Here is a 17,336-nt window from a genome sequence, read left to right as displayed (position 1 = left end):
AAGAAACCTACTTTTACAGTAGACTCTCGCCAGAATGGAAGCTCTTTACTGCATGCCTGCCTGCCCACAGTTGTCTGCAGTGGCCAGCTTGTCTTGTGTGTGACTGGATCAGCTGTTGCTCCCATAGAAATAAAAATCGCCCTCTACTCTCTCTGCTTTCAGCAGTCCATTCCCAGGCAGGGAGAGAAAGTGGGGAGGAAGGTATATATGTGTGTGTTTGTCACTGAATGAGTTGCCATCATCAGCATTACCATATTGACCCATATGTTAGTTGAACCAGGGTTTTGGGGCAAACTTTGGGGCATAAATTTCTCAACTTATAGATGAGTATATATGGTACTGTGCTTTCATGCAACTTCTGTTTATTTTGCACATGCTTGGAGTTTCCCTGCAGACTGCACCCATATCTGTCTAATATGACAAGCAGAATCCTACTCAATAGGCAGTTTTATCTCACCTCACGGGATGAAACATAGAAAAGCTTAAATATGAAATCAGTGCTGCCAACAAAACACTCAAAATAACATACTTTGACCAAAAATCTAATGGAATGTCATGCAAGATTCTATCATATTCTGAGACATCATATGACCCAAGACGGGATCTTATAAGAAGGAAGGCTAGGTACTGGGATACTGGTGCAAAGATTTCTCAGACTAGGTGTGGTATGAATCTAAAGCCAATAAAGAGAAAGGCCATACAATCACCTAGTAAACAATTTTACTATTTCCTGCTAGCTTGGTAAGATTTCAAGCCAAAAGAGACATCCTGTTTCTCTAACACCATAAAAAGATTACCAGGTGTGGCTCTTCCTTCCATTCTGACAGGAAAAATGTCACCTGCCAGGGTCCTCCCTTCTACAGAAATATAAAAAGCAAAGAAGTCCTATCCTAAATTGCATCCCACCATATATCTCAAGGTGGATTCCATCTTCCTTTGTCACAGAAAGACAAACTAATGATGGAGAAGCCATGAAAATTAACCCCCACCTCCTCTCTCTTATCTTCCTGCATGCAGCACATAAATGGGAAAAGTTACTCTTTGGACTACAGTTCCTAGAATTCTGGTAGTTGTAGTCCAAAAAAGTGACTTCCCCCCATAAAGAATAGTTGTACTAGCCACTATAGGTTATCAGTGGGATACAGTCATCCATCTGGCCTGTCTGGAGCTGAGATGTAGTTTGCAGATGTAGTAAACAAAAGAGAGAGAGCATGTTCTGGTTTTCAGATGATATGGACACCAAAACAAAGTTTAGTTTTAAATATTCTCAAATGAGAAAATGGTCAAAGTCCCTCCATCCCACACTACTCCACTCTATTTTTCCTGTAAAATTCAGCATTGCATTCCTTGCAGCACTGACTTTTCTGTCAATTCTGGCAAAACAGTATATATTTAAGAATGACACAAAATAAGAGAAGAAATAAATCTCTCCCCAAATTCATGTGTACTATAAAAAAAATGAGTATGTGGAAATGTTGATAGAAGTTGAACTTCTTTTTACCATCTTGAGGGAAGGCAGGCCTCAATCCAACACAGTGCTATGTCTCTGCATGCCTAAGTCAAATCAATAGGCTTAAGAGCTCTTGACTCTCTGTTGAATTGTGGCCACAATACTAGTCTTGTTTGGCATCTCCCTACAGCCCAGCCAGGAGCAGGCTGTCACAGGAAAATACTGTTTTGTAATCACAGTGAGGAAAAACTGTACAGTTCTTCTCTCAGCAATCAATGTGTCTAAGTAAACACCAGGGAACAGCAACATCTGTTGCCTCCGCTCTGAGATCATACAGCCTGCATTGCAATTGCATCCGGCTGGTTCGCTTCCCAATGTCAACTGTTCCCCACAAGGCCTTTTAAAAAGTAGTTCATTATTTCTAAGCAGAGTCACACAGCACTGTGGAGTGGGGGTGCCAATAGGTGACCCGGGAAATATGGCTGCCCTTCTCCTCCAGGTTTTCTTGCCAACCTCAATGCAATTCCTGACGTGGCTGCAGGCAGAGTGTTTCTCTTCCCATCTACATTCACCCACCCTTTGTTGTACCCTGTTAGCAGGGGACATGATACACAAAGGCAGCAACTCAAACGAATGAATATACAGCACAGAGAAAGCAAAATACACTTGCCTACACATACCCATCTTGGAGCTTTTCATTTAACCTCCTGCCCTGGAGCAGGCAAGGGCCTTCTGTGGCCAGTGGCCTATGTCTCATATTCCACCACACAGCTGCATTATGTGGGATAATTTGGTTTTCTCCTTGGTCCACTCACAGAAATTAGGCCAGGATGATTTTTATCCATGCAGCTAGTTCTTGCAATGCAAGTGGGCTATTTAACAGCTTCTGCAGTCTAGGGGCGGAGTTGGGGTGTGGCGTCCATATGACGCATGCCCCAACTCTACCCCCATGGTGGTGTAATGCCGCACCACACAGTGTGCGGTGTCATGGTGCTCCTCTGGTGCTGCGTTTAGATGACACAGTGTCAAAGGAGTGCCGTAAAATCATGGTGCAGTGGCTATGCTACCCTTTCCAGGGCACAAAAAGGAGCTGCTTTTTGTGGCTCCTTTTTGTGCCACGGAAAGGCCAGATCAGGGCTGCAGCATGCAGTTACCATGGTCCCGATATGGCTCTAAAAGGGGTGGTCTGCACAGCCCCCAAGTTATCATTACACAGTGATTATGTGACTTCACCATCCCCAGGCACTTGTGAGTATTCCAGTGTATGCACATACGTGCCCATCAGAAGTTCACCATAAAGAAAATGTAATCACCATGCACTACCATATATGATCACCTTTCATCGTATCAGCAGCATTTTGTTTTGTTTTTAAATTGCCTTACAAAGTTGGTTGTTGTGTGCCTTCAAGTTGACTATGACTTATGGCAGAGTTTCTTGGAAAGGTTTATTCAGAGGAGGTTTGCCATGGCCTTCCTCTTTAGCTGAGAGCAGAGGTAGCTATGTAAGGGAGATGAGGGCATTTCCACTCCAGATTAGAATTCTCCCTCTCCTTCATGCATTTTCCCTTAGTTCTCAAAGTGCTGTCATTAGAAAGAGTGAGCTATTGAAAATCATTCAAATCTAGAATTCTTGTATTTACTATGTTCTCATTCACTTGATAACTTGCCTTCCCCATGTCTTTGGATGCCTAAACTCTTTCTAAATGAAGATTTGAGTAACGGCAATGTCTTGAGATTAAAGGAAAATAAAATTGTAGAAATAATTTTATTTGTGGAGCAATGTTCTCATTTTGCACTCCCCATAAAAGGGGGGGGGGGCTGAGTGACTTCCCCAAGGTCCATTCAGTGGGTCTCCAATGGCTGAGCTGGCATTCAAATCTGATTTCCTGGAGACATAGTTCAACATTCAAACTACTGCAACATGCTGGCTCCCTTTACCTTATGAACTATTTGACTTTATTTTATTTTTATTCAAGGAGCTCATATAGATCTGAAGGGACACAGATTGGCCCAGAAGAAAATGAAGATGGAGGAGGAGACTTGAAGTGCATAGGCTTTTTTCACTTTTGCAAAAACTAAATCTAATAGTTAGCCTCAATTAGAAATGAACTGAGTCTGTGGAACTCACAAGTTGATTTATAAAGATTCCATTGATTTAGTGGGTCTTCTCTAGTTAGAATTAATAAGTAGAGTGTTAGGATTCAGAATTTGAGAAGCACTATTATTATCTTGAGGATTTTTAAAAATAATTTTGGAAGATGTAGGCATAGAATCTACTGATTAGGCAGTACTATGGTGATAGGGTTATTTTAGGGTCACCATGAATTAGAAAAGATCTGAAGGCATACAGTAGCAACAACAACAACAACGACAAACTGTGGTTCCATCTGACATTCATTCTAGGAGACATTGAAAGGAGCAGATCTCCACCTCTTTGGTGATGTTTAACAATGCTCCAACCTTAGATAGAAAGCTTCAATACTGGATCCTCTCTCCTGGCTCCTTTCAACCTTGGTGAGGGGAAATGTGTATGGCAGGAAAGTGATGAGTGGGGGAGGAAGAGGATTCAAGCCCACTAGTGCCAACTTTATCTCAACACACATTGATATTCATGATATGATGAGAAAGCTGGATTTGTCTCAGGGCTTACTGGCTGAGGGGTCTTGTTGTGCATATTGGAAAAAGCCCAAACCTCAGGTGCTAAAAAGAATCTAAACACCATCTCATCTGATATATGCACCTGCTAGCAAAAAAGATTTTGGCTATACTGGTATCACAGCACTCTCTCCTCCATACCCTCTCCTTTAGAACTGCAGTCTTAATTATTTCAGAAAAAAGAGGGCACTAATCTTAACAGATGTCTACACTCCAGAGATATTCCTCTCATGGGCCCCCTCTCCCTTTCTAAGTTACTAGATGATCTCAGACACCAACAAGTTTCCTCCAGCACCTTCACATTCAGTAACTCAACCCTTCTGGTATGCTACTTACGGCTTGGTCCATGAATCTTGATGGGTTTGTTGCTGATTAGGGAATGGGAACACGTTTGGCAAACACAGTCCTTCCCACTGAATGTAACTTTGTCTCCAATGGGGAATGGTTTCCTGAAAGAGAGGAGAAACCAGGAGAACATCAGTAGTATATAAATTAAAACCACCAATATGGTCAAATAATGTAAGAATTCCTTGACAGGTTTGTTAAATTATGAATCAGCTATACTGGCTGACTTAAGGGACTGGTGAGAGCTATAACTGCATATTACTCTAAAGGAGCTCCTAACAGAAAATTTGCTAGTGGCTTAAGTTTCAAATTTACCTTTCTGTAGATTTTTTTTTAAATGGGAAAGGGAAATTAAAGACTGTGTGAGTTACTTGGTTCTCCTTTCATGTGCATTTTGGAGAACATGATAAACAAGATGGAACCATGTGGTACACCATAGGCCAAAAAAGCCATGAGTTTAAGAGAAATCTCTTAGCACCACCTTCCAAGATGACCTATTCCCAGGAAAGACCAGAACCACCATAATACCATGTCTCCTAAATCAAACCTAGACAAATAATCCAGAAGAACACTTTTGGTAACTGATGCTGACAGCTGCTGAGATGTCCAGGGGAATCAATAGGGTTGCAATCCGCATTGTCAATGTAAGTAATTTATTAAATTGGCCAAGTATGTTTCCATTCTCCCAAAATCACTCATTCACTTTACAGCATGATTTCCTGGCCCCAGCAAAGACTCAGAGATATTCAAAACTGGGTTCTTGAAAACTAGCAGCAAGTCTCAGAAGTGCTATGCTAGCATGATACATCGATTCTAGGAACTCTCCAGGAAGACTGTCAGTGTACTGGTGGCAGTAAGACCAACAACAATTTATCTATTAGGGCAAATCCATTCTACACTCAATTAATTGTCTAATTGTCAAAGTTCCCAACAAAAAGTCTTATGGAGAATTATAGTTCTATTATTTTCTCTTATAAAGTGTGCTGAAACAACACATCCCAGGCTTCCCTGAAAATCAGTTCCAATGTACAGGGCAGACACTTCCCTTACTGCATATCTACCCCACCTTTCACTTTCAACATCTCTATTAATCACTGCTTTCTCCACAACCTAGCCCCCAAACATGTTTAAAAAGAAAAAGACTGGATCCAAATAAGAAGGGAACACTGCATGTGTATTCATTGGGTCCCCCCTCGTACTTAATTTTTTTCAGCTAAACACATCTTCCGAATTGATTGGTCAGCATCAAATATTATGGTCATAGACTTAGTGGCTGTTTATCACACATTTGATCAAGTTTATGGAAATATCAGTGTCTACTTTCCAATGATGAAGTTGCTCTTCAAAAAAAAAAAAAGGAAAAAAGCCTATTATTGAAGACTTAGCAGCACTATTGTTTGCTTGTGTGCAATACTGACCTGTTGTGCACAAAACTAGATACAGGAGAACAAACAAACAGGAATGCAAACTCACCCTGAGATAAAATGAAAATGGGTAAGATGAAGGCTACTAGCACGAGGGGCTCTGTAACTTCAGCAATGGCTGCCAAGCAACAAGTTTTAATGACCTGGTATGTGGGTAAGTGCAATCTGCTTTACACACACACACACTTTGGACCACAAACCACAAAGAGTGCGGCTATCTGCCAGTGGATACATGGTCTTGGTGCATACTTATATAATCAGTTTCATTCCAGTGGGAAGCCAACATGGGAGGTTGGCTACTCATAGTAGGATTTGACATTCCCAGTGAAAGCTCTGCTCCCCACTCACATTTGATCACATTTGAAATAAAGAGACTGCAAAAGTTTGGAGTACCTCATGGGGAACTGTGTCAGGACTAAACTGAGAAGGGAAGCAAACAGTTGTTCCAAATTCATTGCGCTGATGCTCTTTCAGATTTGCTAAAGAATACAAAGCACTCTCATCCTGTAATTTTGGGATTAGTTGTTCACACCATGGACCATGCTTTATACAAGGTATAACAACAAAAATGTTATTGGGAATATTTGGGGGGGGGGAATAACAGAGGTAGGAGGCAAAGATAGAGTTTGCAACAGAGGAGATGATATCAGGGAAGAGAGAACGACCTGTGTATCTCAAGTACAATGAAGGGGTATGTATGAAGACAGCTTGAATATGCATGATTGGAGATTGTTGTGAAGCTAGCATTGATAGATTACAGTTTAATTTAATAGTTCACCATGCTGAAGAACAAATACTGCATATTAAATATTGTAAGACTAGTAACTAATGCCAGGCTTGCAACTGGGAATTAAAACAAATAATCTGTAAGGATGTAATTCTTTAATAAGTTTCTTCTTGAAGGAAGCAGTGATTGATTTTAGCAATTTTCTTGTGGTTGTGAAAAAGTCTATAACAATCATGCATTTTTAAAAGCCTAATTGCAGTTGGAGACTTATTCTGTGCAAAATTCACACATGCTTGTTTAACACAGAACACAGCAGACTTTCACACAGGAGGCAAGTGTCATTAAATCATGATTAAATAGTGCAAATAGCATGATCGGGGGATGATTATCACTTCCCTCTGCACTTCTCCCATTCTCCTGTTTGGAAACTCCTATTTAATTACACTTGCATCCTGTGTGTGAAAGAGCCCAGCATTTTCTTTCCACACAGAAAATAACATTGCTGCATAGAAATATTAATTTTTGTGCAGAGAAAAGTATTTCCTATGTGGAAAATGTTTTTCTGTGCAAATCAACCACATCTGAATTTTGTGCAGAATAAAGTACAGCATTTCCTGAGCAGGAAACAATATTTTCGGTACAATAAAATTCTGGATAAAAACATGTTTTTCTGTCCAGAAAATGCTATGTGTTGTGCAGAAATGTGAATTTTGTGCGGAATAAATCTTAAACTGAACAGATACGCTCCAGATTTCTTGTTATAAGGGTTTCTTGATATTTAATTTTTTTGACAATTTTGCAAATATTTCTGAATATTCTTTCCATTCCTAGAGATCTATTTTTGCTGCATATGGATGTAAAAATATTCCCAGATACAATGATGTGTCCTACAGTTGTAATACTATTTTAGTCCTGTGGGACTGTCAGACAGTGAAACAGGATTTTGTCAGCAACAGCAATTTCCCCTTCAAAAATTATTTTGCCCCAAAAGTATGTTTTGTACAATATATTGCATTTTATGCAAAAACAAATCGGGTAAAAATGTTTTTGCTGAAAACCCCTTACAAAATTTTCACAAGAAAAGCACAAAATTGAGAAACTCTTATTATTTTACTCCAGTATTTGCTGTTGCATGCAGGAATTGAATAAGCAAAGATTTACATCCCCATAGTTGGGCTGAGAAAATGATACCCATCTCACCAAGCCTAAATCAAAACAGGCTGTATGTAGCAAGAGTTATGCCTGGGTCTTGTATTTTGCATAAGTAGCACCAATTCCATGCCAGCATTATTCATCAGTGGAAACAGATACTTCAGTCCAAGCTGTGAAGTGACTCACTGTCCTCAGAGAAAGACCTGTCCAAGTGGTATGGGTTTCCTTGATCTCCCCTAACCTGATCAACAACTCCATCTTGTGCAACCTGTTCCTGTGTCTCCCTCTCATCTAGTATGCATCTCGACCCGGGCTGTCACCTCATAAAGGTCTGCTCAGCTATTGCCTCACAACCCTGGAACAACCAATGACTGATTCACATGTTACATATTTTAGTAGCATTGCACACTTTTCCTGATAATCCTTGAAGGACACTGATTATCTGGGTGGAGCCAATGGCATGGTTACTTTCCAAACTATTATCAACCCAACTTGGACTCTGATGACATTTGGAGCAAGTAGAAGGGAGCCAGAGTTGTTGCCCAATAGGTGGCTAAGCTTTTTTCAGAAAACCATACTAACATCTGTGGTGTGGGGGAGCATGTGTATGTCTGCGATAAAGCCAGTGTGGGGCTAATTTTAGACTTTCCTGTCATTCACTTACACCCATCTTTCATTTTAATGTTCCCCTAATGCACTCCCAAGGCTCTGACTGACAAAATAATAGACCTGTCCTATCAGAATATTTTTTAGATCAAGAATAGCTCATAACTCACAATAGCCTCACTGTTCCCTTGAGATATTAGTAATCCCCTCCACTGCATTTGTAGGAATATCCATCAGCTAATGATCAGATTGTCACACAATGTGACACCAATATGACAAGAATTAACCCCATCTTTGCTTGACACACTTTTAATTCCGCTAATGTGACATACTAATAAATCAGTGGACCAGTTCCTACATATGACTATAGAAACTGTTTTCCCCAGATTTATGTACTTTTGAAGGCACAATGGAGATTATTTACAATTTTTTTTCATCTTCAATGAGAAAAGCTTTCTCAACACAAAATGGGTAAGATTTTTCACCGTTATATGAGAACAAAAAGACAATAATGTTTTCCTCAAGGTCTCAGTGCAAGAATCTACTGTGAAGAACTAGTCTCCTTTGCCCTTTGTGAACTGAAACACACACATAGAGAAAGCACAGTAGGTCAGGAGTTTGAGTCAGAAAGACTCAAACAATCCATTGCTTCCACTTTTCAAAAAATCCATGAAAAAGAAAGCAGCAAAAACATGATAATCTTTGCAAACATTCTTGCTTGTAGAGTCTTCTAAATGTGGAAAAAACACTTTGAAAAGTGTACAAAAACTCTCAGTATCTCTCCTAGTGAGGAAAAAGACTTTTGAAATTGCAATGAAAGAAGTAGAAATGTACATCATTAGATGCCAACCATTCTAAAAACTTTTAATTTATATTATTTTAGAGAAATAATGACATATTTTTTTCTTGTGAGGGATGCAGTAATCTTCCCTACAAGACCTTGTTACCTTAAGGTTTTTTGTTTGTTTGTTTGTTTGTTTTTTGGTAAAAAAACTCATTCTTCCAAATAGCCTCAAACTGTAATTTGTACCTGCTGGCTAATGATGGTCATTTCTTGTTCTGCTTTGTTCATGAGCTGTTTATAATGCAGAACAGCCAGACATTAAGATACACAGCAGCGAACCCAGACCAGGGGGGCCAGCTTCAGGTACGCAAGCTAAATTGTGCTTTATTCAATATCAGTTTTCTATGTATAATTAATGTTATGTGATCATACACTTGATAGGTTAGGTTTCTAAATTTGTGGAACATATATTAAATATTTGGGGCTTTTTTTTAAAAAAGAAAAAAAATCACATGCTGAATTCCAGAGAAGCAACTAAAGATAAGAAAGAAGGTACAAAGATACTTCACTCCACTCTTAAGAACTGAGAACGACTTGGACTAAGGAACAAGTTCTGACTCAGGCCAAGACTTTCCAAGGTCTGGTGTGTTAGGACTGGTCTTTGATGTTAGCTGATTTTAGTACTCCAGTGTAGATGGTATCTCCAAAAGACAGAGGTCATTCTATATGTCAGGCCTGAATGGTGGCTGCCGTGATTTGTACCATACCAACACTGTATCTTCTCCAGGCACCTCAGGCATTTTGTTTTTGGTGATCCTCAGATAGTAATATGTGAACACATTACTGTCAGACATTCAACTCACCTGCACATGCTGCAGACAAAACACTTTGGGTGGTAGGTCCGGCCCAAGGCTGAGATAACCTCTCCAGTGATGAAATCCTGGCAGCTGTCACAACGGGTGCCATAGAGCTGCTGATAGTCATGGGTACAGATATATTCTCCATTTTTAAAGAAGAAGCCAGACTGAGCTAGGTCACAGCCACACACTACAAAAGGAAAGCACAGAAAAGATAAGACGAATCAGTCTTTCAACCATCTTTACAAACCTGGGATATTATTTTAGAGAGCTTGCTTGAGATGCCACAATAGAGATGGGAGGTGGGGGGCAGTAATGGAAGGAACGTTTTTGGGTCAAAAATATTATGCTTGGCCAACAGGTTATCAGCATCACCTCACATTATTTTGTACTTTCGACTTTACTCAGGTCTAATCTGCAGTGCAGAAATCATATAAATTGACACTGCTTTAACTGCCATGACTGGAATTCTGGAGTTTGTAGTTCTGTGAGATATTTAGCCTTCTCTTCCAGAGACCTCTGGTGCCACAATAAACTATGAATCCCATAGCATTGATCTATGGCAGTTAAAGTGGTGTCAAACTGCATTATCTCCACAGTGCAGATTAGACCACAACCCTTATGCTTGTCACAGCCACATTGGTTTTTCCCACAAGCAACACCAGTTATGGACATTAGCTATGCATCCATGCATGTACATACTGGGGTGGCCTGACTGGCTGTGGCTCCCTGACCTCTGCCACCTTGCATGTTTCAGTATGTATGCCTACCATTCTAAAGTGTGAAGCTAACAGTTATATCATCTTTTCTGGCATCCAGTTTGTTTCCAGACTCAATTCAAATTGCTGATCATTAATGTAAAGTCGACAGCTTTCATGGCCGGCATACATAGTTTTTTGTGGGTTTTTGGGGCTATGTGGCCATGTTCCAGAAAAGTCTTTTCCTGACGTTTCGCCAGCATCTGTGGCTGGCATCTTCAGGGAATGCCTTGCCTGGAAAAAATGGGTCTATATATACTGTGTGAGCCTGGGAATGCAGGAGTGATTTGCATGTATATTGTTCTGTGCTGATGGCTGGCCTCAGGCTGGGAGGCTGATCACTAACTTTAAAACCTTGCAGGGTTTAGAAACTGGGACCCTGTCTGCAAAGGCCAAAGGGCCCATCTCCTCTCCTCCCATTCCCCAAACTCCGGTTCTGGTGCAAACAGTACAGATAATGTCCAGCATGTTCCACACCAGAAACAGGGTATAACAGCCATATATACTTTTTGCTCTGGATCTTCTAGGATGAGCCAGAGTCATCTGTTCCCATGCTGCTGCAGCTGTCTGCATAGGCAACCTGCTGAGCTACCTGCCATGTCTCCTATGAGTTGCTCATTCTGAAATCAGAATGAAGTGCCCAGCACGTGATGATTATTGGGCATCTCATTGTGACTCCAGAAGTGAGCAACCCACAGCAGCAGTGGAGGTGCTGGATGGCTCAGCAGGACACCTGTGAAGACAGCCACAAAAACATGGGAATAGAGGGCCAGGTAAGAAGGAAATCAGGGCAGCTGTGGAGCCAGAATACTCCAGAGTTTCTGACTCATACAGAAAGGACCTAGGGTACCTGAAGAACTTCCTCCTATTATATCAGCTTTGCATGCTTTCTAATGACATCTGAAGAGGCCCTGCATATAGTATCTTACAATTAAGGCTGAATGGGCAGGATTCTGTGTCATTAAGTTCTTTTCTGTTGCAATGCCTATGCTTTTCCCTGTCCTGCCCTTCCTCGGGAATCCATTTGTATTCTCCCCCAACAACATTCTAATCAACACATACAACTTTTTGTTGTTGTGTGCCTTCAGCCCTTCTTGGGGGTTTGATTTTTGTCCATTTCTACACTGCAATTTGAATTATAGCACCTCATGCCTTTTTGGGTTTTCTGATTTTTAGAATCTAAAATTTAGATTGTATATTTTACCAAGGTTTCTGCAGCCTTTATGTTATGATTTGCCTCCCAGGAATAGCTTCTGACTGTCTTTCTGTATTATTTGCATTATTCATAGGTGTTCCTAAGAGTTCTTTATGGGTAGGAATAAAGTCCTGTGTCATCCAGCAATCAGGAAACAGGTTCTGAAGGAGTCCATACTGGGCATTAATACTGTTAACTTCTGCCAAGGCATCCTATTATAAACAGCCCAGCTCAAGCCTTGCAAACTGAAGGCTGTGGCTTCCTTGATTACCATTTAAACTTGATTATAAGTCGACCTCATGTATAAATCGAGGACAAGTTTTTGGGTCAAAATTGTGGATTTTGATATGACGCTCAGATAAGTCGAAGATAAAATATAGGGGCATATAACAAAGGATCTAAAGGATGATGCAAAGAAAAACAATGCCAAAGAACTTACAAAATTCTAGCAGGCATAACTATTTCTGCTCAAAATAAAGGCTGGATGGATGAAAGAATAGAGGGGATTCAGTGATTCCAGAACAGATTATATTTTTGCCTTTCACCAGAGGATGGTTCCTTTTTTAAAATAAGTGTTAACATACAGTACTTACCGTATCTATATTGACCAGTGGATAAATTGACTCAGGTTTTTTGGATCAATTTTTTGACTAAAATTTCTAGACTTATACATGAGTATATACAGTAGGTCTATCCACCTGTAATGTGATCTCCCTCTTTTCTGACTGTCTTCCCCTTTTCTCAGCATTATGATCATCTCCACATATTACAGGGTCTCAGGATATGTCTTAAAGTACAGTAACATTAGTTTAGTCACTTTGGTCTTTCAAGAGAGTTCAGGCTTGATTTACTCTTGTACCCAATTGTTGATCCTTTTGATGATATGTGGTATCCACAGGCTCATTCTGTAAATCTAATTCCTTAGTACTGGGTGAGTGACAACTGTCTGGTAATGGTGAAATAGTTCTGTCCCTGCAGTTAGAAATTGTGTTGACCCATTCACATGTGCAAGTCATAACTAGATATTAATAAATGTAACAGGCAGCCGTGGCTGTGGGCTTTCATGTCAGTGGAGCAGAGAATTTACTCTGGGTTCTAGTCCAAATTTTAAAGGAACTATCCAAGGTACTGTGTCTGTATCTTGGATACAGTGCAGCTCAGCACTTAAAGTCATTCTTTAAAGTTTAGACAAAATCCCAGGGCAGATTCACGGTTCCACTGATATGGAAGCCCCATTTGCCAAGGGATACATGCCCCTGAACTATCCTTGGTTCTTTCTCTCATGACTATCTGACTCCAATTCTCTGCACTTGGCCCCTTAACATTGTATTTCCACCCTCATCTCATCCTCACTTGGACAGTTAGTAAGTTTTTCTTTTGTTTTCATGACACTTTCCAAGCCTGCCCTTAAAAAAAAAAAAGACAAGAACCTAGAGATGGGAGAGCTCATCTTTCAACCCCACAAGATGTCACTATTGGGTTGTGGGGAAGATGCAGCAAAAAATAAGGAAGGCATGGTTTTGGAAGGTTTGGAACCTGGAGAGGGAAAGTTTGGTCACTGCTTGTGGGGAATTGTCTGTGAGCCTTGGTGCATGACAGCAACAGACTGTGTCCTCTGAGTATTAGCAGGAAACAAGAAGTTACCTGGGCAGAGCAGCCCAGAGAGAAGGTCTGACCTCTATTCAAGCAACCGTCGAATTATGCCAATGCTTGTTTCCCAGGATGATGCTGGTACACCATCTCATTAGTGACTGCCACAGCCATGAAAGAGAATGAAAACAACACGCAGTAGGGTTCTTTTTCTTCCAAAGTGTCTTTGCCTAAAATGTCCCAGTGAGGCAACTGACAGCAACTGGTAATGAGGCAGACAAATGGCTTACTTACCAGATGCATACAGATTTGGAGAAAGAGAAGAAAGTTTGAACCGAAGCTTTTGAACTTGTTTGCACTTTGGAGATACACTTTTCTGCGCAGGCTACCTTCCATATTATAATGTGAAAAAGCCAGGTGTTCAGTAGACCTACAAAAACCTCATGTGATCTGGGGGCCATTCACATTACACAATTAGCTCTTGTACCCTTAGTAATTATGTAGAAAAGGAAATTCCAGAAGATACTGCTTATAACAATTAATACCTGGTGAAATCACCTCATCTTGTTGCTGTGTGCCTTCAAGTCACTTCTGACTTATGGTGATCCTAACATGAACCTATCATGGGTTTTTTGGGGGCTGAGAGTGTGTGACTCACCCATGGTCACTCAGTAAGTTTTGATAAACAAGAGGGGGAATCAAGCCCTGATCTCAAGAGTCTTAGGCCCCATTCCCACTGGGCATATAAAGTGACGTATATCACTGCGAGTCTGGATCAGATCAAGTTTCTGAGTCATATTCGAATCACGTCCATCATTCCCATTACAAAAGGGAGCAAATGGATTCAGTTTTTCTTGATCCATGTTCTCGTTCCCATTGATATTTCTCCGTTGTATTTTGACACAGGATTTCACCAGCCTCCCTTTCTTCATATCCCTTCTCCTCTTTCCTTTCTTTTCCCCTCCGTATCCAAAAAACCCAGTTTAACTTTCTTCTTTTTTAAAAGAAAATTTTTTACACACTCTATTATTATTATTATTATTATTATTATTATTTGCAAAGAGAGGGAGAAGGATGGCTCTGTGGGGAATTTGAAGAGAAAAAAGTTCAGGGGTTGGATAGGTACATAAAGAGAGAGGGAGTTGTATTTCTTAGCGTTCCTCCCTTTAATTTCTTTGGGGGTGCTTAGGCAGCCTAAGGCCCTTTTATTATAGTTGGGAGCCTCGGGTTTTCGAAGGCAGAAAGAGGCGCCCACTATAATAATAATAATAATAATAATAATAATAATAATAATAAAATATTTATTTATATCCTGCTTCTTCCGTTGATGATCGGGGTGGGTAACAACAAAGTTCATACAATACACAATATAAAAACAACAAGCCCCACAAGACCCGGGCCAACCCTCCTACTATACAATTAAACTTGCAACCCAATGGGGCTCCTCGCGAGCAAGAGCCTCAGTCCAGCAATTCTGCCTCAGGAGGATTTGGGGGAAGGCATTTCCTTCCCAATAAGCCCCCACAAAGCTGAGGAGTGCCTGAGTGAGGAGGCTCCTGGCCTCCATAGGTCTCCTCCCGAGCAGGGGGACCCTTCTTCTTCAAACCACCCCAATATGCAGCAGCCAGCCACCCCTTTTCTGTCTCAAAAAAGGAAACAAGGCCGGATGCAGGAGCCACGTTCAGGGTTTTGGGTTCCCCCCCCTCTCTTTTTTTCCTTTCCACTCACAAAATGTTTTCGCCAGCCTCCCTTTCTCCATATCCCTCCCCCCTCTTTCCTTTCTTTTTCCCTCCCTCTCCAAAAAAACCAGTTTAACTTTCTTCTTTAAAAAAAAAAGTTTTACACACCACTGGGGAAAGGCTACATGAACAGGAGGAAATGGCACCGGGAATGTCAGGAAAGAGAACAAAGCTGGTGACAACCCCGCAACAGCCCCTTGAACATTGTTCCTCCCCCAATTTGGACACCCTTGTCGTTCCCATTCGTTTGCCCCAGATCCGACATAGCAGCTGCAAAAAAAAACCCACTGGAAAAGTGGTTTCAGGATAACCTGGGTTATCCACTGCTGATTCGGGTTTTAGCTAGTGAAATCGATCAAAGCTGGATCGAACGCGGATTCAAATGGGAATGATTTTCCTTAAACAAGGATCGAATGCGAGTTCAAATGGGAACGATGTTCCTATAATCTGATTCTTGATTTGATTTATAGCCCAGTGGGAATGGGGCCTTAGTCCAATACTCAAGCCATTATATCACACTGACTCCTCATCTACCTAACCATTAAGGGTGAAGGACCTGCCTTCAGTTTTCACTCTGGAGACCCTAATTATTGTCCTATTATTTCAATTTTATTGCCATGGCAATCACAGGGCTTGTGGAGGAGCTGCCAGGCTGAGTACAGGCCCCTCTTCCTAAACTGCAAACCCTAAGCTTGCATAGGATGGCAGTGAAAGTGGAATCATAGCACTATATTTCTGTAGTGTCAATGGTCCCTTATTCAGTTCACATTTTCAGTCATCATGTGGGCAGGTTTTGGGCACAGTCTGGGGCCATGGCTGGATAAAGGAGATCAAAGGTTGGAGATCAAAGGTTGGAGATCAAAGTACTGAGATTATTTCAGTAAAAAATAAATAAACAAATGCCTTTATCTCCCTTATTCAGCTCAGGCCTCTGGATGTTTGGATCACAGGAGAAGAGAGGTTATTACTCTGGTTGCTGGCTATAGCTTTGAATAATGTGAGAAGGTAAGATAGTAGTGAGTTAACTAGATTTTAATGCTGAGGGTTGTTGTTTTTTTGTACAGCTGCCAAAGGAGAGCTTCTCAGGGAGGACAAAGGTCTCATGGACAGGCAATAGCAGTGTTTTAATCCAAGTTGCATGACAGACTGAGTATCCCTTTGGTAATAACCATCAGACTAGATCTGTGGGAGGAAAAGAGGGCAGCACCACAAGATTCTTAAGGCTGTGCAAAGTTATGTGTTCTTCAACTAATAAAATTTTATAGAGTTTGGTGTGACAAAGAAGCCTACACAAAAGAGAGAGAAAGAGGTATGGAAATCAAAGTGGGTATGTAAACACATATAGGGTGGAGCTGAGAGAAGATGGGTCTGATAAGGGTGAGGGGCTATAAAAAAAGACTGAGAACATGGATCTCTATTTTATTTTGAAAGCAGATGTAAATAGCAGCCAAGTTCTTCCTTGGTGGTTTTGCATTTCTTTAAAAGCTGGAGACTGTCTGTGCTCTTTGTCTGGTAGAACAGTCTACACAAAACACCAAGGGGCTGGGAGACTGAACATGAAACCATGTGGGCCCCCTTAACAACAAACAACATAGTAAGTCATTGATATCTGCTGTGGTGTGGTTCCAGGACCCACTGTGGATACCAAACTTCATGGATGCTCAAGTCCCAATTATATACAATGGCATAGCAAAAGGGTTCCCCTTATATAAAATGGCAAAATCAAGGTTTGCCTTTTTGAATGTTTTTTTTTAAAAATGCTTTTTGGAATGTTTATGTCAAGCTGCAAATAGCTGAATCCATGGATGCAGAATCTGTAATTATGGAGGGCCAATTGCAATAAGTACATCTAAACTTCCAGATGTAGTGTCCTGCATTGGATTGCCAGATGAAAACCTAATGAATCGCTTCAGATATTGACTTCAGTATGAATGGTGCTACAGAAAATCACATAACTGTTGAAACTCTGCTCATTCTTCCCTTGTTCCTTAGTTTATTTTCCTCCTTTGTCAGCTCTGCAAGCTGGACTTTAATTTTGTCCCATAGCAAGTGAG

General features: G+C 40.8%; 2 protein-coding genes across 13 annotated transcripts in view; both read right to left on the bottom strand.

Annotated features, from left to right (window-relative positions):
• AFAP1L1 (actin filament associated protein 1 like 1) overlaps nucleotides 1-17,336 on the bottom strand; it is a 902,653-nt gene that overhangs the window by 192,151 nt on the left and 693,166 nt on the right. The window lies entirely within an intron of this gene.
• Nucleotides 1-17,336, bottom strand: part of ABLIM3 (actin binding LIM protein family member 3) — a 213,643-nt gene that overhangs the window by 67,676 nt on the left and 128,631 nt on the right. For all 11 annotated transcript variants that reach the window (XM_042454195.1, XM_042454196.1, XM_042454192.1 and 8 more), the window contains 2 exons: nucleotides 10,007-10,190; nucleotides 4,442-4,554 (listed from right to left, as the gene is read on the bottom strand). In XM_042454195.1, coding sequence (XP_042310129.1) covers nucleotides 4,442-4,554; nucleotides 10,007-10,190 — 297 coding nt within the window. The remainder of the gene's footprint in view (nucleotides 1-4,441; nucleotides 4,555-10,006; nucleotides 10,191-17,336) is intronic.

This window comes from Sceloporus undulatus, chromosome 2, assembly GCF_019175285.1.
Source record: "Sceloporus undulatus isolate JIND9_A2432 ecotype Alabama chromosome 2, SceUnd_v1.1, whole genome shotgun sequence".
Classification (NCBI taxonomy): domain Eukaryota; kingdom Metazoa; phylum Chordata; class Lepidosauria; order Squamata; family Phrynosomatidae; genus Sceloporus; species Sceloporus undulatus.
The sequence above is the reverse complement of the archived record's forward strand: the minus strand, read 5'-3'. Positions and strand labels throughout refer to the sequence as shown.